Source organism: Gossypium arboreum, chromosome 12, assembly GCF_025698485.1.
Source record: "Gossypium arboreum isolate Shixiya-1 chromosome 12, ASM2569848v2, whole genome shotgun sequence".
NCBI lineage: Eukaryota > Viridiplantae > Streptophyta > Magnoliopsida > Malvales > Malvaceae > Gossypium > Gossypium arboreum.
In genome coordinates, this window is record NC_069081.1 from 3,332,502 (window position 1) to 3,360,431 (window position 27,930).

General features: G+C 35.7%; 4 protein-coding genes and 1 pseudogene across 6 annotated transcripts; 3 read left to right on the forward strand and 2 right to left on the reverse strand.

Annotated features, from left to right (window-relative positions):
• Positions 1 to 3,779: 3,779 nt before the first annotated feature.
• LOC108477137 (probable receptor-like protein kinase At1g49730) lies at positions 3,780 to 9,196 on the forward strand. The gene is made up of 9 exons (XM_017779592.2): positions 3,780 to 4,549; positions 5,371 to 5,922; positions 6,433 to 6,726; positions 6,829 to 7,090; positions 7,167 to 7,219; positions 7,420 to 7,487; positions 7,593 to 7,682; positions 8,123 to 8,207; positions 8,277 to 9,196. Exons 1-9 carry the CDS (start codon positions 4,477 to 4,479, stop codon positions 8,819 to 8,821), a joined length of 2,022 nt encoding a protein of 673 aa, XP_017635081.1. The 5' UTR covers positions 3,780 to 4,476; the 3' UTR covers positions 8,822 to 9,196.
• A 445-nt stretch (positions 9,197 to 9,641) lies between these two features.
• LOC108477136 (subtilisin-like protease SBT3) lies at positions 9,642 to 11,945 on the forward strand. The gene has a single exon (XM_017779591.1). It carries the CDS (start codon positions 9,642 to 9,644, stop codon positions 11,943 to 11,945), a length of 2,304 nt encoding a protein of 767 aa, XP_017635080.1.
• A 5,021-nt stretch (positions 11,946 to 16,966) lies between these two features.
• LOC108479100 (subtilisin-like protease SBT3) lies at positions 16,967 to 19,303 on the forward strand (annotated as a pseudogene).
• Positions 19,304 to 20,680: 1,377 nt separating this feature from the next.
• Positions 20,681 to 22,895, reverse strand: LOC108477305 (thioredoxin M3, chloroplastic). Of its 2 annotated transcripts, XM_053022837.1 has the most exons (3): positions 21,567 to 21,686; positions 21,398 to 21,443; positions 20,681 to 21,223 (listed from the first exon to the last, which is right to left on the reverse strand). In XM_053022837.1, exons 1-3 carry the CDS (start codon positions 21,672 to 21,674, stop codon positions 20,904 to 20,906), a joined length of 474 nt encoding a protein of 157 aa, XP_052878797.1. In that variant the 5' UTR covers positions 21,675 to 21,686; the 3' UTR covers positions 20,681 to 20,903. The 2 variants fall into 2 exon arrangements, with proteins under 2 accessions (XP_052878797.1, XP_017635296.1); XM_017779807.2 differs by lacking the exons at positions 21,398 to 21,443; positions 21,567 to 21,686 and adding an exon at positions 22,545 to 22,895.
• Positions 22,896 to 23,448: 553 nt separating this feature from the next.
• LOC108480011 (methylcrotonoyl-CoA carboxylase beta chain, mitochondrial) lies at positions 23,449 to 26,766 on the reverse strand. Of its 2 annotated transcripts, XR_001870542.2 has the most exons (11): positions 26,445 to 26,766; positions 26,239 to 26,358; positions 25,704 to 26,138; positions 25,533 to 25,623; positions 25,196 to 25,437; positions 24,946 to 25,110; positions 24,670 to 24,744; positions 24,309 to 24,440; positions 24,074 to 24,190; positions 23,904 to 23,960; positions 23,730 to 23,790 (listed from the first exon to the last, which is right to left on the reverse strand). XR_001870542.2 is itself a non-coding variant. In XM_017782906.2 (10 exons), the coding sequence occupies exons 1-10, from the start codon at positions 26,661 to 26,663 to the stop codon at positions 23,587 to 23,589; spliced, it is 1,740 nt and encodes a 579-aa protein (XP_017638395.1). In that variant the 5' UTR covers positions 26,664 to 26,765; the 3' UTR covers positions 23,449 to 23,586. The 2 variants fall into 2 exon arrangements, 1 of the variants encoding a protein (XP_017638395.1); XM_017782906.2 differs by lacking the exon at positions 24,074 to 24,190 and having other exon boundaries at positions 23,449 to 23,790; positions 26,445 to 26,765.
• Positions 26,767 to 27,930: the final 1,164 nt, after the last annotated feature.

Below are 27,930 nucleotides of genomic sequence, written 5' to 3' on the forward strand. Positions count from 1 at the left end.
TTTATAATATTTTTCTTATTCGTTTCACGGTTTGTTTTTGGGTTATCTATTTCAAAAATGTCATTTTTAATGTTCGAATTTATGTTATTTCCTTAAAGTGTAATATGCTTCACCCTTATACTCAACACTTATTAGTACTTATGTATGATATTAGTACATTCTATATTTGCTCAAATTCGGCTCGACTTGAAAAAATTTTGTTCAAACAAATTCATATTTGTAAATGAACTAAACTCCATTTAGAATCACTCATATTATTTTTAATTTAATATTTAATATTTTAGATGGGGTTTTATTAAAATTTTAAATTTAAATAACTTAAAAGATTTTTAATGTTTACATAGAATTGTATTATTATGTATGGGTTATTATTTGGTACACATACAATATAATTTTTTTATTTATTCCACAAGTAGTCTTAAAATTGTCATGTATCTTTCTTTTTTAAATATTTATTTTTTAATATTTTACTACACCATTACAGGACACTTGTCAATCTCCTGACCTTACTTATAGAGTCTAAAACCCGGCTAACAAGGTAGCAAATATTATTCCATTATATATTTACTTTTATGTGATATAAATTACATAATATATAAAATACAAATACACATATTTTACAAAAGTATAAAATGGGTTGAACCAAGCTCGAGGCTCAAATGTTGAAACCTAATCCCTAATCATATTTTAAACATGTCTATTTTTTTTTTTCAAATCCATTTTCCGAGCATCATATTTTTACTCAAATCTTCTCACATTTCAAATAGAACTTTAAGCTTAAGCGAATAGCTCAACCCATTAATGCACATAGTTTCAAAAATATTTTTTAATGGAGACTAAAAAAAGAAGAAAATTGGATTTACTTAAAAGAAATATTAGATTTCCATGATGGCTTCTACATTATCTAAAAAGGAAAATCCCTATAACGGAAACAAAACAAAAGGTGAGTTTCAATGTAATAATCTCCTTAAAAAAATTTACATTGACACTCTAATTGAATATCGACATTGTCAAGTGCTAGTTAATTAAAAAAAAAAAAAAAGGTAGGTAGTGAAATCGAGGCCAATCACGTTCGTTTCTTCAATGAGTGGTTTTATCAATGCAAGTTAATTGATTTGGAAATTACTAATGGGGAATTTATCTACTCCAATCATAGTGCTGATTCAAACAACATACAAGAAAGACTAGATCAAGTATTTATAAATGTGAGAGTGGAGTAAAATAATTCCATCAAGCTATGGAATCTTATAGCTAGCCATAAAATTGAATTACAACTGATTTTCGTTGCACTTCATAAAAGAGTTGGAAAGAAAAAAAGAAATATTTCAATTTGAAGCTAAGTGATTACCTCCAATGCCTAGAATCAACTTAAGGTGAGGAATCAAAACTTTCAAGAAAAACTAAATAATGCTAGACAACTATTCCAAGAGTGAAGTAAGAACAAGAATGAAATTCGAGGAAGAGCACAAAATTGCAAAGGAAAATCGAACAATTTTAGGTTAGATTACAATCGGTGGAGACAATTAAAGACTAAAGAGATAAAGCACAACCAAATGAGATTCTCGAAGTAAAAGAATGTTACCGGCATTAAAAGATGAAAGAGTCAAATTGATCTAATAAGGAAACATAAATGCTAGATTCTTTCATACCACCACCAATAATAATAAGAGGAGAATCAATAAAATTCACACAATGGGATTGGATTTCAAACGAAAGACGTGTGGCATTATCATCTTTCTTCAAAGGTTGAAGAAGTGCTAATAAGAATGGAGAAGGTGATTATAGAGAAAATGAATAACTAATTGTGTCGAAAGGTCACAAAGTTGAAAACCCTTAATTCTGATAATTTTTTCAATTTTATTTTATCAAATATACTGATATAAATTCCATCCACATTGTCTTTTTTTTTTTTTTCAATGCAAAAAATGCTTAGATTCAATCTCACACTATCAACTACTTTGCTTACAAAATTATAACAATAAATCATGACCTCGAGAATGAAGCTGCTACTTAAGGATACCATTTCATAGGCACAACTTGTCTTCATCCTTAAAAGGCAAATTGAGGATACTATTATCGTGACCCATGAAATATTGGATGTTTAATAATAATAGAAAAAGAAAATGAGGGTGCAATGGAAGATGGTGCTTAAGTTGGATTTAGAGAAGGTATATGATAAGGTTAATTAAAAAAAATTAAATTATTTTGAGGAAAATGAGATTATACGTTTTTGAGTTAGTCACATTGTGAAATGTGTTACATCTCTGAAATTTTCCATCATCATCAATAGTAACTGAAGCAGGAATTCAAGCCAGGTCAAAGAAATCCTGTCCCTTTTCCTTTTTGCTATTATAACCAATGCTCTCTTAAGACTACTAGAGCCTGCTAAAAACTCGAGGATGTTGATTGTTTGACTCATTCATATTTGTTGTTCACTCATGATTTATGATTTTTATAAAAGTTAACGCCAATTTGGAGTCTTAACACCATTCCAAGGGTGAAAATTAGGTTCATTTTGCATGCATAACAATGCATTGCTTCAAAGGAAAATTTAATGGAGAGGCATCAAAAATATTTGAGTCATTGTCACAGGTGTAAATTAATTAAGATTCATGGTTTGCAATGAATGGTTGCTGAATTTGACAATCTAAACCTGATCAATGCCCTAAACAGTTGTTGTGGAGTCCCCTAGGAAGCTGATGTGACCATCCACGATATTCATATTCTACTTCCATCGTATTCGAATGTCCAATTCGGTCATATATTCCGAGAAGAAAATTGTTGACTGAACTGCTAAGAGAGCTTAAAAAAAAAAAAAAGGGAATGCCCCACTAATTGGATTGTGTTGCTTCCTGATGAACTCAACTCCTTTATGTAATTTTCCTCCCAATGAAATGTTTACTAACAAAAAGAGAAAAAACCCTTTATATCTGACATTGATGGAATAAGGCTCTTCTTTTCATTTTCTTCATGAAAATTAAACTCATTATGTTGAAGATAGGAATCCAATTAATTTTGACTTAGCTTGATTGGATTGCAAGGGATTCTTCTTTAAGATAGAATCTTATTATATTTATAAAAAGGAAAAAATAATAAAGATGCAGAAGCAAAAGCAAAATGTTCCAGGCGTGGACTGCAAGGATTTCTTTTTTTTTTTTCCTTACAAAAAGCATCGCCTGACTGTCCAAAAAATAACACATAAAGTGTTGATAAAAGCCAATAAAAAAAAATAAAACCCTTAACATTACCCAAAGTTGTAGGTTAAAAACAAAAATAGCCAGACAGACCAACAGGTGCTGTGCATCAAAATCAATGTCTATTTTTCTAGTGATAAGATGAGGTTAAAACATTTGTTTAAAACTGGATAAGCAAAAGAAGCTGTAATGTAACATTTACTAGGATGAAAAGATTAGGTGTAATGTTTTTGTCACCACATTGGAAAAACTGAATAGGATTCCAAATGAAACCCGTGCCCACAAAATATAAACATGCTCAAAGATTCCACTGTTTTGGGTATTGGTCTTTGCAGTTTCCTCACGCCTCCCACAATTCATCTTGGTCCCACTTCATGTATCTTTTGCAATATACTTTAAGTCACATTCAGCCAATTTGCCAATGCCTTAATTACCTCAGCTAAAACCCCATTGGGAATGGATAAACACATCCCACTTCACTTGAATAGTATAATATAATGTGGCTTATTAGAATTATTTTTCTTACATCATTTTATGTTTTGTATTTATATTTTTAATTCATTTTTTTCTTATGGTTACCTACCCTCATCTGTCACTGTTTTGTTTGCCAATAAAACATCACACAATTACAAAAATTTATAAGCAGCTGTTTTTTTTTTTATTTGACAGAAAAGGAGGAGGGGTGGGGGTTAAGGTAGCTTTAATTTGTTGTAACGTTTGAAGACAAGATAAGCTCAAGTTTTGGTGCATAAGTAATTAATATTTGTAAATGAAGTTCCCTTTTCTACTTGGAAGTCACGGTCTAAGAAAAAGAAGAAAGAAACCCCAACTGACCAACGATGAATCAAACATAGTTTGAACCAAATACCTTAGATATGTCGACAAGACGTGTATTGTTACACAGTTAATGAAAAAGCGTCGTAGCAACTGACCCACTTCAATGTGATCCTTTGGGACCATCGCTCCCTTTCATTTGTTTCAGATTTCCCATGAGAAAATTAGCCTAGGCCTTTAGGAGTAGAGAGTTGAGAACACCTACAGTCAGTGCACTGTTTAAAGAGTTGAAAGAGTGAGAGAAGGGTCAAAAGCCGCACTCACGCATTGCTCAGTGACCAGTGTCCCCGTCTCTTTCTCTCTCTCTGTTACCCCCTTCTCTACGGTTCCTAGATGTGCTGACAATAGTACTCCATCACTTAGATTTCCCCATTCTTTCTTCACATCATTTCCTCTCCTGTTTCTTCGGGTAAAACTTGAAAACAGAAAAGTTCTTTCCTGCTCTACGATGGTGGTTTATGCTAAGGCACTGTTGGGGTTCTTGACTTTTCTCGGTTTGCAGCTTCCTTTGATACTGGCAGGTTATGTTTCAATCCCTTCTTGTTTCTAAAGCTGAGCTCTATTTGTCTTTCTAAGCAAGTTGCATTTGTTGTTAACTTGTTATCACTTCTTTTTCTTTGTTCTAAAAGATGCCGTTTTGGGTCATTTATTATGTTTTTTTCCCCTTTCGGTCTGGGTAAGAGTGAAAAATGGGTTTTTGGTTTTGAAGCAGAAAATTTGGACATGATTTGCATTTATATAAAAATGCAGTCTTGTAAAGCTTATCCATTGTTTTATTTTGATTGAAACTGGCATTAGAATGTTTGAGCTACCTTCGCTTTGTACCAACTTATGTGGGTCAGATGATTTATGGGTACTTTATTTTCGTTTACTGATCAATTAATTTTAAGACAACGCCATGTTCAGTTCAACATATATTGAATTTCTGGATTTAGCTTAATGGATACCTAGAGCTCTGTGTGAAGAATTAATGGCTAAAGGGCTATTGTTTCAACTGGTTATTTCTGGCTTTCATTGAATATTTTTGTCGAGTAAAAGTGATATGGCAATTTGATTCCTATAGTATACTGTCGATTTATAGATTTTCATTTAAGGGTAGCCAATAAGTACTTTTAGCTTAAATTCAGTTTGATTGAATAAGGTACTTTTCCTTAATAATTATCAGTAACTAGTCATTTAAAGGCTGCAGAAATCTTACCATCATACTAACGCCACCTTTCAAACAAGTTTTTTGTGATTATTAGTAATCTATTTTGCAAGTGATGGATTGTGAAGCAAAGGTAACAATGTTATTGTTACTTGACTCACTCTATTCTGATCAATGGTCTTACAAATTTTGCAGATTGCCCCTTAGATTTGAGTGGATCAAATTTTACTCTTGTGGCTTCTTTATGCTCTAATAAAGATGAGAGAGGAAAGTGTTGTCGCTATATGAATGCTTTCGTTGCATTCTCTGTTGCCCGGTATGCAAATATGACAAGCGACCTAGGAGTTCCATCAAATTTATCTAACATCTGCATCCAATCCATATTGCAAACCATGGAGCTGTATGGAGTGCCGCGTAATGCCACCATGTTTTGTGGGTTTGGTACAAAAATTCCCGTTAGTTATGACTGTAGGGGTCGAACCACTGTAACACAGATGCTTGAGTCTCCAAAATTTATGGATGTCACAAAGAACTGCAAACTGCCACTTTTGCAGGAAAATGATTGCCGGAAATGTTTAAATGCTGGCATTGTTTACCTTCATCATCTAGTGGGATCTGAAAATAATATGACATTGAGTACTTGCCGAGATGCAACTTTTGCTGCACTAGCAAGCCAAGTCGATGACACTTCAGCTGCCGAAATTGCAACTTGCTTTTTCCAAGTTCAGGGATTTAACATCCCACCAGGTATGAATCATTTCAGAAAAAAATCCACGATTTGATTTTGTATGAGAACTGAGCATATCTATTGACATGTGGATAGTTTTTGCAAGATTTCTCCCGCTTTAGCAGTTTCTTGCATGGCTCGAATGTCTATAATTCCTCGTCTTTCCTCTTATCTGCAGTTATTAGAGCCAATAAGCATTATTGATACATTGACTTTCTGGTAATTAAAATACTGTGTAGAACAATCATCAGGCTAAATTTGACTGCTTTTATGGGGATTGATAATAAACATTGTAATGCTTTTGTGGCTTGTTCAAGAGGGGAAAAAAAGGAAAAGAAACCTTCAGTATGCATCTAAAAACTGATGCTCCGAATATATTAGTGTCAAAATGTATTTTTTCTTTCCTGTGTAACTGCCTTAAGACATTACATACATGAATATGTTTTCCAATGACTTATTTTCTGTAAATAAATGAATGTTTATGTACTCCATTGAATCAGCTAGTAAATTGTTGAAATTTTTTATGCTAGTTTCTGAGTCATCTCCGTCTCCACCCACCCCGAAGGCTTCTCCTAGTCCGTTGGTTGCCGCTAGTCCAAATCAACTTGTGTTGGGAGTACCTCCAGAACAAAAGCACCGTACTTACCACCTCACGATTATTCCAGGCATCGGCATAGCAGTTACAGTAGCTGCCGTGATGATGCTTATAGTATTGGTAGTTTTGATTCGTAGGAAAAAGAGAGAATTGGAGGATTCTAAGAGCATGGACATGAATTCTTCCAAATTCTTTTCTTCTCCTCGGCCCATGCGTAAATTTCAGGAAGGTTTGTTTGATATCACCTATTCTCCTTTGACAATGATAAGTTTTGAACATCATTTTCCAAAGGGCAGTTGTGTAATCTGATAAGGATTGGTGGTAAATGCAGGCACTTCATCAATGTTTCGGAAATATAGCTACAAGGAAACCAAAAAGGCAACCGAAAATTTTAACACCATCATTGGACGTGGAGGGTTTGGGACAGTATACAAGGCTCAATTTAGTGATGGCTCAGTGGTAGCTGTGAAACGGATGGACAAGGTTTCAGAGCAGGCAGAAGATGAATTTTGCAGAGAGATAGAACTTCTTGCTAGATTACACCACCGTCATCTGGTTGCTCTAAGAGGATTTTGCATTGAAAAGCGTGAGAGGTATAGTATTCATGTATGTCTATCAAGGCAATTGATCTGTCTACAGGCAATATTAAATGCTTTTTACTTCGGGCAGGTTTCTAATGTATGAATACATGTCAAATGGGAGCCTAAAGGATCATCTCCATTGTATGCTTCTCCATTCCTTTGATTCACTTCTCTAAAGTTTGATATTATCTGTATTTTAACTTCTCTGATAATTCGATAACAATTTTGTATGCTTAAATGTAGTAGAATGGAAACTTAATCAACTGCTTTCCCATGTTATTTTTGTATGTTCATTATTGTTTATTGCATTTCTTAAATGGATATGATCTCGTATTTTGCAGCCCCAGAAGAAACCCCACTGAGTTGGGAGACCAGAATACAAATTGCCATTGATGTGGCTAATGCGTTGGTAATAGCAGTTGATTCTGTTGTTTTTCATATTTGCAGATTGGTTTATACAAAATTGTCATCTTGCTAAACCACTTCTCTTTCCTTATATGGTTTGTTTTTGCAGGAGTACCTTCATTTCTATTGTGATCCACCTCTATGCCACAGGGACATCAAATCGAGCAACATTTTATTGGATGAGAATTTTGTTGCAAAGGTATGGTACTTGTTGAATGCTCATTTAGTTTTACTGCCACTGGTATTTTGCTCTCATGTATATAAGTAAACTCCTAATGGAATATAACAAGTTCTCCCCAGAATTTTGATAGACACTTACAAACTTTTGATTTCCACATCATTTTTCACAATTTATTTCTTGGTATATATGTTTGCAAATGAAAAATGGAGTTGAAGTTTTAATTACTAGAGCAAAATTGAATTCTACTTTCAATAACTAGAGGAAGCTGAAAGCTGGTGAAATAATAAAAGGACATTGTAAAACTAAGAGAATAGTTTGAGAATACATAACAGTTTCTGAAGAGATTCATAGAAGAACCCTTTATGTGAGAACTTTGAATAACTTTTATCTTCTGGTAAAAGCATGAAAGTACATTGCATTAAAACAGTTTTTCTTTTCTGCTGTACTGTATCCTCTAGGTTGCAGATTTTGGGCTTGCACATGCTTCAAAAGATGGTTCTATTTGCTTCGAACCAGTAAATACTGATATACGTGGAACTCCAGGTTAGCCAATAAGTCATTGGAAGTTTTAATGTCTCGTAATTAGAGATCTAAACTTTAGATGGCTTTCAGGTTATATGGATCCCGAATATGTGGTCACTCATGAGCTTACGGATAAAAGTGATGTATACAGCTATGGCGTGCTACTTTTGGAGATTGTGACTGCTAGACGAGCCGTACAAGATGGCAAGAACTTGGTTGAATCATCCCAGATACTAATGGCATCAGAGTCAAGGTTACTTGAGCTAGTGGACCCCCAAATCAAGGACTCCTTTGACTTAGACCAACTACAAACAGTTGTGACCATTGTGAGATGGTGCACCCAGAGAGAAGGACGGGCTAGACCCTCAATCAAACAGGTCCTTAGACTTTTGTATGAGAGTGCTGATCCGATGCATAGTGGGTTCATACAAGCTGTTGAAGATGAAGATTATGAAGGTAGTGATGGAAGAGGAAGGACAAGCAGAGGCAAAATTCCTAGGAGTGGACCTTATTGTCACAGTGGGGATGGAAGATATCTTGCTTCATCTTCAAGTACATCAAGGTCATATTGTAGTAGAAGCTTTTTACTCGAAACTGGATCACCACAATCTCCTCAAAACGTACTCTCCCTTTGAGGCCAATCACATGAGACAGTTGCCTCAATCTGATTAAGCCGTAATCAAGACCCGAGAGCTTGCTAGTATGTGATTTTACTCATGAACTAGCAGGTATGCGTGATGTTTGTTATGCAGAATGTTCCTGTTGCAGAGGAAATGATAGCCATCAAGCTTGTTACGTTTACAAAAGGGAAACAAAAGGACTCAAGAAGTGATCATCTTATAATTTTCCTGTTTATGGTTGCTCTAAATTTTTTGGATAAATGAAACATAAATGTAATTTTCGTGTATCATTGGTACACAGATACGGATATTGCAGCTAATCATCAAGATTGGCCCTTTATTGATTCAAAAACCAAGAGATGCCCCGGTGCAATTATTTCGTACTTATAATTACATTCTAATTATTGCGGATTCTTTTACGTAGGCAGTTTGAAATTCCACGGAGAAGTCATTGTATTCTTGTTATAAAAACAAAATACCATATATATGGTTCGGTAATCTCAAGTGTCCCTTGTTTGCTATGGTCGAATTCGTTGGCGGCTATGCACTTACAAGTTGGCAGTGCAAAAATAAAGGGTTCCAATGATTCCCTGGGCCACCCCATGCTTGTCGCGACTAAAAGGCTTAGTGTAAATATTAAGGTCGCTATCAGGCAAACAAGGTTGGAAAATTCCTTCTTGTAGTCCGGCCATAGGAAAATCAGAAGATCCACTGGTTAGCCCCATCACTATGATGTGCTCTTGATTTTCTCGATCATATGGATGATCCATGTATATAAGTAAGATCCTCTTAAGTTCTCAAATACCATATCCGGGTGGTACTGCTGACTTGAACAATGGAACGGCTCACTCCATTAGGACTCATCATTTCTCTCTTTCTTTTCTTCCCTATTGCCACATCCTTGCCTACGTCAGGAAGGCTCAGGACCTACATCATCCACATGGATATATCGGCAATGCCTGGTGCCTTTTCGAGCCATCATGATTGGTACATGTCAACCCTTTCATCCCTGTCATCACCAGACGGCTTTTCCCCATTGCATCTCTACACTTACAACCATGTAATGGATGGGTTTAGCGCTGTGTTATCCCAAGCCCACCTTGACCAACTTCACGAATTATCTGGTCATCTTGCTACATATCCTGAAACATTTGGGCACCTCCATACCACACGTGCTCCTACCTTTCTTGGGTTGAAGAAACATTCTGGGCTATGGCCTGCGGGTGGATTTGGTGAGGACATGATCATTGGAGTCCTTGACTCTGGCATCTGGCCCGAAAGCGAGAGCTTTAATGATGAAGGTTTGCCGCCGGTGCCAACGAGATGGCGTGGTGCATGTGAAACTGGTACTGAATTCAATGCATCTTACTGCAACAGGAAGCTGATTGGGGCACGATCCTTCAGCAAAGGCATGCAGCAGGAAAAACAGAATATATCAAAAACAAATGACTATGATTCACCGAGGGACTTTCTAGGTCATGGTAGCCACACATCGTCCATAGCAGCGGGCAGCAGTGCGGTTGCTGCTGAATATTTTGGATATGCCAAAGGAAAAGCTATAGGAATGGCACCAAAGGCTAGAATTGCCATGTACAAAGTTCTGTTCTTTGATGAAAGTTATGATGCTGCAGCAACAGATGTACTGGCTGGCTTGGATCAAGCTATAGAGGATGGTGTGGATGTCCTGTCCCTGTCTTTGGGGTTCATTGAGACTCCGTTTGATGAAAACCCTATTGCAATTGGAGCATTCGCAGCTTTGAAGAAAGGGATATTTGTTTCATGCTCTGCTGGCAATAATGGCCCTCATGCATATACCATTCTCAATGGGGCTCCCTGGATCACTACCGTCGGTGCTGGAACCATCGATCGGGAATTTGCAGCTCATGTCACGTTTGGTGATGGAGAGTTAACCGTAACAGGAAAATCTGTATATCCAGAAAACTTGTTTGTTTCGGACATTCCTATATACTTTGGACATGGAAACCGATCCAAAGAACTTTGTAACTCTCTCGACCCCAAAGAAGTTGCTGGAAAATACATATTTTGTGATCTCGACTCCAGCGGCCAAACTAATGCCTATGCACAAATATACGAAATGGACACAGCTGGAGCTGCTGGAGCTATCTTTAGCTCGTCCGAGGGGCCGTTTTTCCGACCCACAGATTTCTTCAAGCCCTTTGTGTTGGTAAACCCGAAATATGGGGATTTGGTAAAACATTATATAATCAATTCCAAGAATGCAAAAGTGAGTATCAGGTTTCAAACAACCCTCTTGGGTACTAAGCCAGCTCCTCAAGTGGCTTACTTTTCATCTCGAGGACCTGATAGAAAATCACCGTGGATACTGAAACCCGATATTTTGGCTCCTGGAGTCGACATTTTAGCTGCTTGGGTCCCCAACAGAGGCTTTGCACCGATCGATGACGATGATTATTTGCTAACAGATTACGCTCTCGAATCTGGAACATCCATGTCATGCCCCCATGCGGCTGGCATAGCCACACTGCTTAAAGCTGCCCACCGCGACTGGAGTTCAGCAGCCATCCGATCAGCAATGATGACAACAGCTGAAGTTTTCGACAATGGCAATGGCCGTATCATTGACATGACCACAGGAGTTGCTGGGACACCTCTTGATTTCGGAGCAGGGCACATAAATCCTAACAAAGCCATGGACCCTGGCCTTGTCTACGATATCGAGATTCAAGACTACATCAACTACCTTTGTGGGTTAAACTACACTAGCAAACAGATCCGAACCATCACGGGAATGCGTCAGTTTAACTGTGATAGTGCTACCCTGGATCTTAATTATCCATCATTCATCATTCTCTTGAACAACACTAACACAACCAGCACCACCTTCCAAAGGGAACTCACAAATGTAGCAGAAGGTAGCTCGGTTTATCGAGCGGTTGTGAGGGCTCCTTCAGGCATGAAAGCTGTAGTGCAACCTGAAACAATTACCTTTGCAGGAAAATACAGTAAAGCCAAGTTCCAACTCACAGTGGAGATTGATGTGGGAGTTGGAAGTATCCCTGAAAGCGATTACTTTGGGAATTATGGATTTCTGAGCTGGTACGAGGTCAATGGGAAACATCAAGTTACAAGTCCAATCATTTCAGCATTCGCACCTTGAAGCCGGAACGCCTGCTTGCCTGCAACTGTTTTTATGTTTTTAAGAAGGAAAATAATGGAGCAAAATATAAAGGAAAGGATTTATAGCTCCACACACTAAAAAATTCCACATTAGTTGTTGATCGGTAACAATGACAAGGAATGAGAATTACATCAACTCCATGATAGATAATACAATAAAACAAAATTTTGGTTTGGGCTTCAATTGGGATGAATCAATTTTTATTTAGGATCTCAATATCTATTATAAACCTGTTTTAAACTTCTAACATCATATGCAAGAAACTGATCCATTAGTTTTAGGGTAAACTACAAAAATAGTCACTCAACTTTAGTCAAATTTCATTTTTACCACTAAACTATAACAAGTTACGATTTGGTCATTAACATAGTCAAGTTATAATGTTTTGGCCACTCATTCTTTAACAGCTGTTACAACTTTAACAGAAAAAGTGACTTGACACGTTAACTCAATGATTAATATCTAATTTGACCCCTGAACTATAGTTAAAATATTTTGTTTGGTCGTTTTATATTTTTTAACAATAATTCTAAAAAATCAAAAACGTTAAAAATATAAAATTTTCAAAAATTATTTATCTTTTCAAACTATAAAAGATATTTTTAAAATTATATCTATGTAAATTTTTTAAAAAAAACATAAAATCCTTAAAAATTAAACTAAGTTGAGAGTTAAATTTCAAAAGTTATAAAAATTAAAAATTCTTTTAGAAAAATCTAAAATTTTATTATTTATTTGTAAAATTTTAAAAACTTATTTTAAATATAATTTTCATGTTTTCATTTTTTAAAATTTTTTTACATAATTATAATTTTAAAAATAATTTTGTAATTTCAAAAAATAAGTATTTAAAGGTTTTTATATATTTTAGAATTTATTGATAATTTTTTTAGAATTATCGTTTAAAAATTGTAAAAATAACCAAAATGAATATTTTAGATATAGTTCGGGGTTAAATTGGATATTAACCCTTGAGTTAGGCCTAGTTTAGAAATGTTTCTAAAAGTGCTTTTGGAAAAAAAAAACACTTTTGGGAGAAACTAAAATTTTTACTTTTGAAAAAAATACTTTTAGGCCAATTTTTGGCTTGGGAGAAGTACTTTTTCTCTAAAAAAATAAGCTTATTTAGAAATGTTTTTGTCCTAAAAACATTTTTGAGAATCATTCCTAAACTGGCCCTTAATGTGGCGTATCACTTTTCCATTAAGATTGTAATGGTTGTTAATGAATTAGTGACCAAAACATTATAACTCAATAACGTTAGCGGCCAAAATGTAACTTTTCATAGTTTAGTGGCAAAAGACTGATGTGTTCCGAATGGGGAAATTTTTTTTTTTTGAAAAGTGGACTGTAATACCCTTCACTTGTCTCCGTCGCCAAAATCGGATTACGAAATGCTACAGTAATAAACAGAACAGGAACATGTGGATTTAATTCAAAAACTCAACAAAACATTCATCATATCTCAATCATTCAAACAAACATGTTTTGCATACAATTTCGAGCTTAAATCAAGCTTACGAAAGCTTTAAAATCAACTCGGAAACAATTAATGACTAAATTGAAAATTTTAGAAAAAAATGGGAAAAAGTGTAAAACAAGGGTCACACAACCATGTAAACAAGCCGTGTAACAAGTTGAGACCGTGTGGCCTTGACTCACACGGCCGTGTATCCGAGTCGTGTAATTTTCTAAGGCCATGTGGGTCAAAGTGTAAAATTCAACAAATGTCACACGGTCATGTGGCTAGACTGTGTAACTAACTTGGATTGTGTAACCAAAACCTCACAATTCAAAATAGAGCACACGATCATGTCACTTTTCTGTGTGTGACACACGGCCGTGTGTGAGCTCGTGTATGCTTTTAAATACCTTAGTACACAAGCTACCAAATCAAAACTTTATCTAGGTCATTAATATACATTTAACTATGACTTACGTCTAACCAAAATGCATCAAAAACGTGCCAAAACAATTCATTTTCCTATTTCTAACCAATATGCTCAAAGGCACCATCACACACAAAAATAAAATCCAAAATATCTCTTATTTCATTCCAAAAATAAATAATGATCAAACATGTATCTTGTACGCAACTAAATACCAACTTTCAATCATCTAACATTGGATGAAAATACCAAATCTATAACCTATAAGATAAATAACCACACACCAAATTACCACTACACATAATTGACCATTTTACCAAACATCACATTCAAAGGTTACCATTCAAACCATAAGTTAGCATATTAACTAGCTAACTACTTATATACAATTATCATTATCATATAACACTTAACTTCAACAAAACATATATTTACAATTCAACTCCTATTATACCATATAACCAAATTGAACATTTAAAAGTATACTAAAATGGAGTCTGGATAGTGTGATCTTCAATAAGATCCAATCGCCGAGTTTCACAAAATGTTAACTAAAAGAAACAAAAAACGAAACAAAGTAAAAGCTTTAAATAAGCTTAATAAATTCATAAATTTAAATTTTCACGTTTATAAATTAATATAGTAATTAAAAAGTCTTCCACATCACCACAATTCACATCATCAAAAGTGAGTCATCGAATATATAATGAATAAACATTTCATTAAACAACATTCAATCTCAATCAAAACTATATCATTCCACCATTGAATGTAAGCACTTTTATATTTTAACTAATTTATCTATATTCTTGTCACCACATGTCTCATTTACAAGGTAAACAATCTTTGTACATATAAACTATTAACTATTCATTCATTTCGATGTCAATTCTAATTAATTGTTAAACATATACACATCATTTGTTCTATTCAATCATATAACATTTCAATAACCATATAAACATATCCATTTTCCATGCCTCATAAACATATCCTTTTCAATTTATCTCATGGAAACAATTAATGCATTTTCTTTTAAACAATTAGCTCGATGAATTAAAATATAAGATATAGATAAGCGGGTAACTACACCACACCAAATAGTTTGATAAAGCAATAACTACACCGCACTAAGACACCGGAGTGTAAAGCCCGTAGGCATAAATATCATATCATGTAATGTATCATCCCTCCACCATACTAAATAACTCAATAGAGCGAAAACTACACCACACCAAGGTCTCCGTATAGGCAAAGCTCGGTAATCCACAACAAATGTAGGATTACAGTGTAAACAATGATATCTCCATCAAAACTTTTACTCCACAACATCTTTTACACATATCTCATACTAGCGCACGATCAACCCTATTGGCATGCTAATTGTATATTATCCTACATTCATCCAGGCTTTAATAACACATCGGCATCATTTATTACAGTTCATTCTATTCCTCTCATTTTGTAATGTTCCGACCAAAATTCAACATATAATCACATATCATACACTCGTATACTAAATTTTACATTCGACCAATACTAGGCATCCACTGTATTTATCAAAATTCTCATATTTTCCAATATAGTCCTTTATTCACTTTTTTGTACTAGTTGTACCATTTTCAAATACATTTAAACATCATGAAATATACACTACAAATATAAACATTACAAATATATACAGAACTATACCGTATGAACTTACTAGGGCAAACAGCAAAAGCAGGAGTATCATAGACTAATATATAATTTTCCTTTTTCTTCAATTATCTATCGGTTCTTAATCTATACAGCAATTTATTTTCAATTATCAGTTCCAAACACTTTAAATCATCTTATTTCATGTATATGACATCTTTTGTTCATTTTTCACAATTTTCCTAAAGTTTTATTTTTTATTCAATTTAATCCCTAAAACCGAAACAAACATAACTTCCAAATTCAAACTCCAAATTTTAAAACAATTTGTATTACATACTTTTAAAGCTGTCCATTATAAAAAAAAATACAGAAATTCCAACTAGCTTTTCACAATTTTTCATTTTAATCCCTATGATCAATCTTTACAAATTAATCCATTTATCAACTCTAAGCTTCTAAACTATTAGTTCAAACCAAAATCTTCGCAATTCAAAAATTATAAAAAATATAAAAATTCATAATACTAATTTATATGGCTGAGTAAAAGATAATGCCAGTGTTAGAAGATGATGTTTATGTTAGGAATTCTTGGCATTTCTGTGGCTATTGTTTTTTATTCAAGAAATTTACTCTACATACACATACAAAAGCTATAGCCGGGGTAATGATGCGATTCCCAGCTAAAAGTTTAGACTCCCGACTTGAAACCGCAGTAATACCACGACATATGGAGTCAAACTGCACCTGAAAAGCAAACAAAGAAGGGGTAAACATGAATCACAAATTAAGACGCCTCTACTGGACCCTTCCCTTCCACAATATTATCGTACCTCAATCCCTCAACTCAATGCATGGTGTTTCTTATGCAGCGCAATTAAACGCCATCAAACTTGTTTCGTGTACAAAAGGATTCCAAAAGTGCTCCTTTCATATTTTTCCAGTTTATGTTTGCTCTAAATTTTTTGGACAAATCAGACATAAATGTATTCCTTTGCTTGTATCAAGATGGTCCGTTATTAATTCAAAAACTGAGGGATACCTCAGTGCAATACTTTTAAGGCAGTGTTAAGCTTCGTATTCTTTTTTGCCATGAAAGGCATTTACCATGATATGGGGTTCCGTAATCTCATGGATTCTTTACTAGCTACCGTTGAATTACTTGGCGGCAGTGTACTTAAAGTTCACCGTGCAGAAACAAAGGGTTCCAATGATTCCTTAGGCCAACCCCAAGCTTGTCTTGACTTAAAGGCTTAGGGCGGAGAAAACCAAAAAGATATATATATCAGCAAATATTAAGGTCGCTATCAGGCATACAATGTTGGAAAAATCCTTGTTTCTTCCTAATCATCTTACGAAGGAGTCTGGCCATTGGGAAATCAGAAGATCCACTAGTTGTGATCTTAATTTCGCCGATCATATGGATGATCCGTGTATATATGTAAGATCCTCTTTAAGTTTTCAAATACCATATCCAAGTGGTACTGCTGACTTGAACAATGGAACGGCTCATACCATTAGGACTCATCATTTCTCTCTTTCTTTTCTTTCCTATTGCCACATCCTTGCCTGCGTCAGGAAGGCCTAGGACCTACATCATCAACATGGACAAATCGGCTATGCCTGCTGCCTTTTCGAGCCATCATGATTGGTACACGTCAACCCTTTCATCCCTGTCATCACCAGATGGCTTTTCCCCATTGCACCTCTACACTTACAACCATGTGGGTTTAGCGCTGTGTTATCCCAAGCCCACCTTGACCAACTTCACGAATTATCTGGTCATCTTGCTACATATCCTGAAACATTTGGGCACCTCCACACCACGCATACCCCTACATTTATTGGGTTGACGAAGCATTCTGGGCTATGGCCTGCAAGTGGTTTTGGTGATGACATGATCATTGGGTCCTTGACACAGGCATCTGGCCTGAAAGCGAGAGCTTTAACGATGAAGGTTTTCCGCCAGTGCCGGAGAGATGGCGTGGTGCATGTGAAACCGGAACTGAATTCAACTCATCTTATTGCAATAGGAAGATGATTGGGGCAAGATCCTTCAGCAAAGGTATGCAGCAGGAAAACAGAATATATCAAAAACAAATGACTATGATTCACCGAGAGATTTTATTGGTCATGGTAGCCACACATCGTCCACAGCAGCTGGCAGCAGCGTGGTTGGTGCTGAATATTTTGGATATGCAAAAGGAAAAGCTATAGGAATGGCACCAAAGGCTAGGATTGCCATGTACAAAGTTCTGTTCTTTGATGAAAGTTATGATGCTGCAGCAACAGATGTACTGGCTGGCATGGATCAAGCTATAGAGGATGGTGTGGATGTCATGTCTTTGTCTTTGGGGTTCATTGAGACTCCGTTTGATGAAAACCCTATTGCAATTGGAGCATTTGCAGCTTTGAAGAAAGGGATATTTGTTTCATGCTCTGCTGGCAATAATGGCCCTCATGCGTATACCATTCTCAATGGGGCTCCCTGGATCACTACCGTCGGTGCTGGAACCATCGATCGGGAATTCGCAGCTCATGTCACGCTTGGTGATGGAGAGTTAACCGTAACCGGAAAATCTGTATATCCTGAAAACTTGTTTGTCTCAGATGTTCCTATATACTTGGACATGGAAACCGAACCAAAGAACTCTGTGAAATATACTCTCTGGACCCCGAAGAAGTTGCAGGAAAATACATATTCTGTGATTTTGACTCCAGCGGCCAAAATAATGCCTTGACCGTACAAAACTACGAAATGGACAGAAGTGGAGCTGTTGGAGCTATCTTTAGCTCGGACGAAGCACAGTTTTTCCGACCCACAGATTTCTTCAAGCCCTTTGTGTTGGTAAACCCGAAAGATGGAGACTTGGTAAAAGATTATATAATCAATTCCAAGAATGCAACAGTGAGTATCAGGTTTCTAACAACCCTTTTAGGTACTAAGCCAGCTCCCCAAGTGGCTGATTTTTCATCTCGAGGACCTGATAGAATATCACCATGGATACTGAAACCCGATATTTTGGCTCCTGGAGTCGACATTTTGGCTGCTTGGACCCCCAACAGAGGCTTTGTACCTATTGGTGACCATGATTATTTGCTTACAGATTATGCTATCGTATCTGGAACTTCCATGTCATGCCCCCATGCAGCTGGCATAGCCACTCTACTTAAAGCCACCCACCGCGACTGGAGTTCAGCAGCCATCCGATCAGCAATGATGACAACAGCTGATGTTATCGACAATGCAAATGGTCGTATCATTGATATGATCACAGGAGTTGCCGGGACACCTCTTGATTTCGGAGCAGGGCATATAAATCCTAACAAAGCCATAGACCTTGGCCTTGTTTATGATATTGAGATTCAAGAGTACATCAACTACCTTTGTGGGTTAAACTACACTAGTAAACAGATCCGGACTATCACGGGAATGCGTCACTTTAAATGTGATAGTGCTACCCTGGATCTTAATTACCCATCATTCATCATTCTCTTGAATAATACTAAAACAATCAGCATCACATTCCGAAGGGAACTCACAAATGTAGCAGTGGGGAGCTCAGTTTATCGAGCAGTGGTGCGGACTCCTTCAGGCATGAAAGCTGTAGTGCAACCTGAAACAATTACCTTTGCCGGAAAATACAGTAAAGCCAAGTTCCAACTTACGGTGGACATTGATGTCAGAGTTGGAAGTCTCCCTAAAAGCGATTCCTTTGGGAATTATGGATTCTTGAGCTGGTACGAGGTTAATGGGAAACATGAAGTTAGAAGCCCAATAGTTTCAGCATTCGCACCTTAAAGCCAAAGCGCCTGGATATTCCATCTATTTTATGTTTTCAATAAGAGAAACAATGGAGCAAAATATAGAACAAAGAATTTATTTAGCTCAATATATCAATTTACAACAGATGTTCCACATTAGTGGTTGATCAGTTACAATGACATGGCATAAGAATTACATGGAAACTTTAAACTCCAACTCCATGCATGATACACAACAGAACCACCCTGTCCTATCTATCACCAATGAAACCTTGGCCGAAAATTTTTTACAAAGAAAAGGGAGATCAGAGACCAAGTATAGATAAAGCATAGCTCAACTGTCTCATCTATTCAATTTTGAAAAGAAAAAATGGGGGTTTACAAGAAAGAACATGTGGAACATCTAAGCTAGTGCCAAACAAATTTACTAGCATGGCTCAGCGTAGATGAACACACCCACCGTAGCAGGAATAACAAGAATGGCTGTATAGCCACGTTGACCAAGTATGTAAAGAGCTGGAGGGAAATCAACATGATAGATGGAAGGTAGGGCAAATAACAACATTTCAACCAAGATAGCTTTATTAGTAGCACCCATCCTTCCATGAGGGGCCAACTATAAAATTTAAAAACCAACTAAATACAAATTAATAAATTCAATAGCTAAATTATATATTATCTCTTTATGTTTTTATTATTTGGCCAACAGACAAAGCTTGCTTATTTATAAAGATATAAATTGTAGTCAATGATTTGGCCCCAAAAGAATTGTCGTAGTTGATAATTTACTTCTAAATAAGGAAAAAGTGTTTCTCTAATTAATGTTTTATTGAAAATTTGATCAGTTATAAGAAAAACACGATTTTTTTCAAAAAAGTTATTAATAAAAATTTAATCTTAAAATTATATATAAATTTTAATTTAATATGTAATTTATTCATGAACTCTGATTTATATAATTTTATTCATTGACATTAATTTAATTCAATTTTATAAATTTCTAATACAATTATCGGTATAGTACACTTATGTTTATATATTACAATACAAATAATTATATATATATAATATAAAAATAAATTGATATTTTTATTCTTTTAAATATGTGCAATTAAATCAAAATTAAAGTTTAATATATACACTTGAAACTTAATCAAAATTTATAAAGAGTTTTGAGATTTACCCGCAAATTTTTTTTTATTTTTTTTTATTTTTGGTTCAAATAAGAACTGTACACTTGGTGAAGGAAAATGTTGGGGAGTAATGGATAGACTTTAGTCAAAATTTGCTATTAGAATAAATTGTGGATTTAGTATTTACTAATACAATTATCGAGCACATTTAGTATTTTAGTTTTTAGTTTGAATCCCAATTAAAGGTTGACACAAATTCAATAAACCTTAACATATACATATGAGAGCATGAGACACAAGGGGAAGATTGTATTTATAGAATAGTATAAAGTTTCAAGGTTCCAGTTTCAATTGAAAATGTTGAAGGACAACCCTGAACCAAAAAGGACCGTTCCAACCATTTCCAAGCTATGGTGTTAACAGCAACCCCCAAGATACAAACTTCAGGATCCAGTTAACAACATATATATAGGCAAGAAGAAAAAGCTGAAACCTGTCCTCGATGTCATTGTTTATGATTTCAGAACCCTCTCTATGGCAGCTATATAGAAGTCCTTCGGCATGGTGCCAACAACAGATTCCCGCTTCTCTCCATTTTTGAACAGTAACACCACCGGTACTGCCTTTATTTCATAATCCTCTGCAATTGGAAAGTCATCGTCGGTATTCAGAATGAAGCAGCTGAGTCTCCCGGCATACTCTCCTGCAATCTCATCAATAATCCGATGGACCATTCTACAGGGGCCACACCAGCTTGCATAAAATTCTACAAGAACAGGGGAATCAGTGTTCAACACTGATTTCTCCCATGTGTCTTTAGTAACAACAGCAGCTGTACATAATCGACGGAACAAGGTCACTTTAGCATTCAAATCTTCTGTACTATCATCACTAAGTTCACAGCAGAACTCAACAAAAAAGAAACTAGAAGCAATGAACTGAATATAAACAAGCAAGCTATAAAATCCATTGTGGTCTTGATACTGAAACAGCATTAGATCATTACCTTTGGGAAACAAAGAGATATCTTGTTCAATAGTTTCTTTCAGCTTCTAAAAGTTTAGAAAATAAATTAGTATAATATCTCAACTGATTCAACCACTATGATCTATGACAAAACATTGATCACCCTTAATATCTGATTATAAGGTTACAAGGAGAACTGACCATCTCACCTTTTCCAAAATTCTCTCTTCTATGTGGTGTATTATTTCAAACTTAAAAACATAGCAGGATGTTGGACATCGCAATGATAATTTTTTTAACTGGTAGATCGTATCCATTTTAGCAAAGGAATCACCTCTGGAAACTTCAAAGAGCTCGCATATAGTTTATCTTCACAGCATGTGAAAAAATTACCCTCGGGTCTAATCTACCAGGATACAGAGCAACAAATCTTCACGGAATTGGTTCGGACTTTGGATCTACACATAGCTGTGTTGCATACAATCAGTATATTTGTAGATCCAGTATCAGATTCATCCAGCTAAAGTCATAAAGAGACAAAAAAAATTCCAAATACCCACCCTACTAATTACTATGAAATTAATCCGAAAATTCCCTCATATTATGGAGCTATTTTTTACTCTTTTCTTTTTCCTCCGTGAATGTCTTGTTCATGGAGCTGTTCACGGAAGGAAATTAATGATCGAGCTTTTTTGTGAAAAGCTTTAGGAAAGTATCAGTGAAAGGCCTTTGTTTGCTGTTATAAATTCCGCCAACTTTACACATCTTTAATTAGCATCTTATTTCCAAATAAAAAACACCAAACATAGGGAAAAGTGAGTGATCTACGATGCTCACAGTTGTAAATCAAGGCTTCATTGAAGGTTGAAAACCAACATTTTAACACTTGATTGAAATCACCAAATCTTCTAAGTCAAACAATTTCCTAGATTTGTGGCTAGTAATTACAACTGGGATCAAGTGAATATTTGAACAAAGACACACTCTGATTGCATTAAGCTAGATTTGTAACATTTTGCCTCTAGTGTTTTCTTTCTTCAAGTTTCTGGGCAACCAATAATCAAGCATCACGGGATACGCCACCATTCAACAAAAATGGAATAATATATCCAGTAGTATGGTAAGTGGTAGAATCAGATCAAAGAAATACCCACCAATTCAAAAAGTAGAGAGGAGAAAGAGAATACCTTTGGGTGCACGAGCAGAAAGGACCTTGGGAGAGAGAGGAGGGGCATTACGAAGCTTGAAGGACCCATTTTTCAAAGGAAAGAAGAAGGTTGAAGAGTTGAGGTTAAAGGGGAAGTGAGAAGAAATGGGGCGGGGAGGAAGGCTGCTGGAAGCAAAATAAGACGGAGTAATCGAAGCAGAAGAAGCCATTACTGAAGTAAGAAAGAAAGAGGAATCTGTTTGGTTCGGTTTGGTTCAGGCAGAATTGCTTACTGTTTTTTTTCCGTATCAGCAGGCGCTCACCATAAAACAAAGGAAATGAATTGAATTGACAACAAGAGATGCTGAGATTACTAAATAAATATCACGTTTTCTTTCTGTTCTGTTGATTTTTCGATCCCAGACAAAAAAAAAAAAAAAGGTGGGCCCCTATTAAGTCTGGTTTGTTAGGTGGCTCTGAGGATGGGCATGGGCCCAATAAGCCCCTTTCCCTAATTGGATTCAGCCACTCCCAATCACAACAACTCCACATGCACTCACTCAGTCTCACACTTTGAGATTAAATGAAACTCCTAATCTATTATGGTTCCATTCACTAGTGGAGCTGAATTCGACTACCTTAATGTTGGCATGAACCAACCGATTACTTGGTTAATCCTGGATTAAGCTTATGGAAACCGCTTGTCCTTGACCAAAAGGCCTCAAGGTGTGAGTATCCGAAGATTTGAGTTTTTAGAACGATCATAAAATAAACATGACGATGCCAGCGTGTTTTCGGTGGCTAATATTTGAATAACAAGGTGGCACATTGCAAAGAAAACCTGAACCTAGTGAGCTAATACGGGCTTATGGTACCACAAGCATCATGAATATAAACTTGACATGTTGACCTCAATCAAAGACACCGAAACCTTACAACAGGACTTTTACATTTGAAACAAGGAATTATTGATCATGACATGCATTGCATTATTATACAGATTTTTTATTGCATAGTCTTCCTGTTTCCCATATTTTCTTTTCAGGTTAGAAGAGTACGGATTGACAAGTTAATGATTCCATTTACATTCGGAATACACCATATTTGGTATCTTCTAATGGGCGATTCATGGAAGCAGAGATGCAAAGCCCCACAATTTTCCTGGTATCAGCAGGATCTATAATACCATCATCCCAGAGCCTAGCTGTTGAGTAGTACGGATTCCCCTCTCTCTCATATGCCTCCATAACCTTAGCCTTGAACTTCTCTTCTTCCTCACTTGTCCACTATAGTACCAAAATGTGCAAGCACAGAGAAATAAGCATACGAATATAAGCACTTTGCGATGCAATAGAAGAAAAACAAACATTCACTCTTCAATAAGAAACTAAAAGCTTACCTGAATTCCTTGCCTTTTCTTGTTGGCCCCTTCAATTTGAGACAGCACTCCAGCAGCCTAATTGTTTCCGGAATAGTTCAGTAATCAGCCAAAACTCCAAAAGTTCCAAGTAAACAAAACTAACAAGATAGTCAACAGATGTCTGCATAACTATTAAAATGTCTGGCTACCTAAAGCAGAATGGAGGATGGACGATTGTGGAGTTTATAATAATTTCAATGCAGCACATCGATTCATGTTTCAGTAGATAACGACAAAGAATCCCACTTATTTAGAAGGCAAGTAAGCTGCAAGCATGATGAAATTTCATGATATATTGTACACAATTATAGGATGACAGAAATCCAAATTCTTAGATCAGAGAAGATTTAACTATTTTTATTATGTAAGAACGTATTGATTCACCTGTGTACCGCCCATCACAGATATTCTTGAATTTGGCCAAAGGAACAGGAAATTTGGGTTAAAAGCACGGCCACACATTGCATAATTTCCCGCACCAAAACTTCCACCAATCATAATAGTCACTTTTGGCACCTGTAAAATCATCATTCAAGAGAGATGCTAAAGTAAAAATTATAGACATTTCCGGCTGTTGATTTCTATCATGTACCCCAGGTGATATATGTCAAAGTAGACGATGAAACATTTATACAACTATGGAGGTAAAAGAAAAAAAAATGCAACTTATTTATGCATGGTCCAATCAGTGTATATTATAAGAATGATACAGAACCAATAAACAAATCTGGAAGATGGTACCTACCTTTGCACAAGAAACTGCCATCACCAATTTTGCTCCAGATTTTGCAATACCATTTGCCTCGGATCTTGAGCCAACCTAGCAAATGAAGTAAAAAAATAATCAGTATGGTAGTGCTAATAAATAAATAATCACATGCAGTCATTTCAAACCAAGTGCATAAATTCTACTAAATCAGTTTGATGAGCAACACTCTGCATGATTCGTGAATGCAACAACAGAACACATTAGATAGACTTCCATCAAAAAAGTAACGAAAGAAATAGTGGGACCATGTACCATAAACCCAGTGATGTTCTGAAGAAAGACCAAAGGAATGTTACGCTGAGAACAAAGTTCGATGAAATGGGTTCCTTTAAGTGCAGATTCGTTAAATAATATCCCATTATTACCAAGGATCCCTACAGGTTGTCCGTAAATTCTAGCAAAACCTGTTACAAGTGTCTGCACCAACATCATCAAGGTTAGAAGGTTCATGCGTATTATAGGAAAAAAGAATTGAAAATCCAAGATATATGCAAGTCCTCACAGTTCCATACAATTTCTTGAACTCATCAAACTCACTTCCATCAACAATTCGAGCAATAACTGATCGAACATCAAACTGCTGCTTGTGGTCTACTGGTGCAATGGAACGGAGTTCCTTAACATCATACAATGGTTCTTTAAATTCAAGGTTTGCGGGTGGAGATGAACTCAACATCCCTTGCTTCCCAGCCAAGTGCAAGTTCTTAACAATATTCCTCCCGAGAGCAAGTCCATGCATTTCATCTGAAGAAAGATATTAAAAAAATAATTGCAAACGCTCACATCATGCTAAAGTTCAGTGATTCCAGCAACTGGAACAGAGGATAAGGAAACAATACCTTGAGCAAAATAATCTGAAACCCCAGAGGTCTTACAATGAACAGTAGCACCCCCTAAATCCTCTGCAGACACTTCCTCTCCTGTAGCAGCCTGTCAAAACTTCCCTTTTAAGTATCATCTAATCCAAACAAAAACACATTGGAAGAGATAAGTGCATTGGAAGAACTAACTTTGACAAGAGGTGGTCCAGCTAGAAAAATGGTACCATTTCCTTTAACCATCACACTTTCATCAGCCATGGCAGGAATATAGGCACCCCCAGCTGTGCAAGAGCCTAAAACCAATGCAATTTGAGGAATGCCTTGAGCAGACAAGGTAGCTTGATTATAAAAAATTCTACCAAAATTTTCCTTGTCTGGAAAAACCTCAGCTTGCTTTGGAAGAAAAGCACCCCCACTATCAACTAAATAAACACAAGGTAATTTGCATTGAGCAGCAATTTCTTGAGCTCTTAGATGTTTCTTAATGGTGATAGGATAGTAAGTTCCTCCTTTAACAGTCGGGTCATTAGCCACAAACATACAAAGTCTCCCATGAACTGGACCAATTCCTGTTATTATTCCACCTGATGGTAAAGGGTCTTCGTATAATTCATGCCCTGCAAGCTTTTTACATTAAATTTTCAATAAGAAAGCAGAACCCGCCAGATTAAAAAAGGAAAAAAAAAAAGACCCAATTTAGAAGAGAAGAAAAGGAAAAAAGAACCTGAGACAATTCGAGGAAAGAAGAACCAGGGTCAAGAAGACGATCGATTCGTTCCCTAGGGAGAAGCTTATTTCTGCTCCTGTTCCTTTTCACAGCAGTTTCTCCTCCTCCAGCAAGAACCTTAAATCAAATGATTTATTTGTTTTAAAGTGATAGCACTAAGAGAAGAATTGGGTATAAATTTTAAAGGGAAAAGAGGAAGGAACCTTGTTGATATGGGATTGAAGGTCAGACAAGAGACGTTCCATGGCATCGGAATTCTGGACAAAATTGTCGGAGCTACGATTGACCCCATCGGGGAGGATTCCTATGGAGAAGTGTTTGGTCTGTAGGTGGTGGATTGGATTAGCAATAAGACATGGGGCTGAATTTGCACTCCCAAAAGCTGAAGTTGAAGCTGCTTTCCTCACCAGAGCCCTTATCATTTCTAACTCTTGATTGTCTGTCTCAGTTGCCAAAAGAAAATCAAAATTAGCTGAACAGACAGTCCACTGTAGAGTTTATCGAATACGTCATTTTATGATTTTAATAGTTTATCATTGTCTCCCGTCGGTAAAAGTACCAGGGAAGCCCCTGAACTTAAGGGAAGATTTCATTTTGGCCCCTTTACTGAAAAAATAGACAAATTAATCTTTATATATTTCGAAACTTGCATATTAACACCTCCTTAAATTTTTTTTTAAATTCACGATGAAAATTATTTTTTTGATTAAACTATAAATGATCATCTAACTATGCCTTTCGTTCTATTTTAGTCACACAATTTTTTTAATTTAATCACAAATTTTTCAATATTAAATATTTTAGTCACTCTGATGTGGGCTTTTTTATTGGGCTAGTAACAAAATTAGCCCTCTAATATTTACATATTTTATCAACTTGATCCTAAATATAAAAAAGCTTCAACAAATTTAACCCTCAATGTTTACAAAATCTATTATTTTAGTTCTAATTCTAAAATAATAATAAATTTCACCCTCAATATTTACAAAATCTATCAATTTAGTACTAACTCTAAAATTTTAAAAAATATTTTTTAAAATTTATTTTTAGCCTTTTATAACCCATTGGCTAACCCATGTGAAATATTGAAATAAGACAAATAGTACCCCCTTTCAAATCACCTACTACAATTTTTTTTACTATAATTTAAGCTTCACACTGGACCAAACCAATTGATTTGGAACCTATATAGAATAATTTGATGCATTACTACCCGAACAATTTAACGCCTTTATTTTCTTTTGGATCTTAAATTTTTTGTGTTTTATCCCAATTTTTTAGTGTTTTTTGCAAGTGACTTGAAAGAGGGTATTTTTTTTTCTTATTTTAATATCTCACATGGGTTAGCCATAAGAATGACAAAAAAAAATCGAATCAAACAGGTTTTGAGCTGATTTGACCTGATAATGTCGGAGGTTTTTTTTGTAGTTGGAGTCAAGGCAGGGTGGGTTAAATTTTAAAAATTGTCGAGTCGGGTTTCGAATGAAACCGCCCACCACGCTTCGAGATGTTTATGAAATTACTTTCTATACATATTTAATATTAATTAAATTAAATTAAAAATCCTTAAAATTTATTACTACTGGTCTCATTCTATTGTCTTTATACTAGTCCCCTTTCACCCTGAAAGGTTATTTCCCCTATTTTCTATTTCTTAATTTAGTAATTTATTAAAAGAATCTTTGTTCG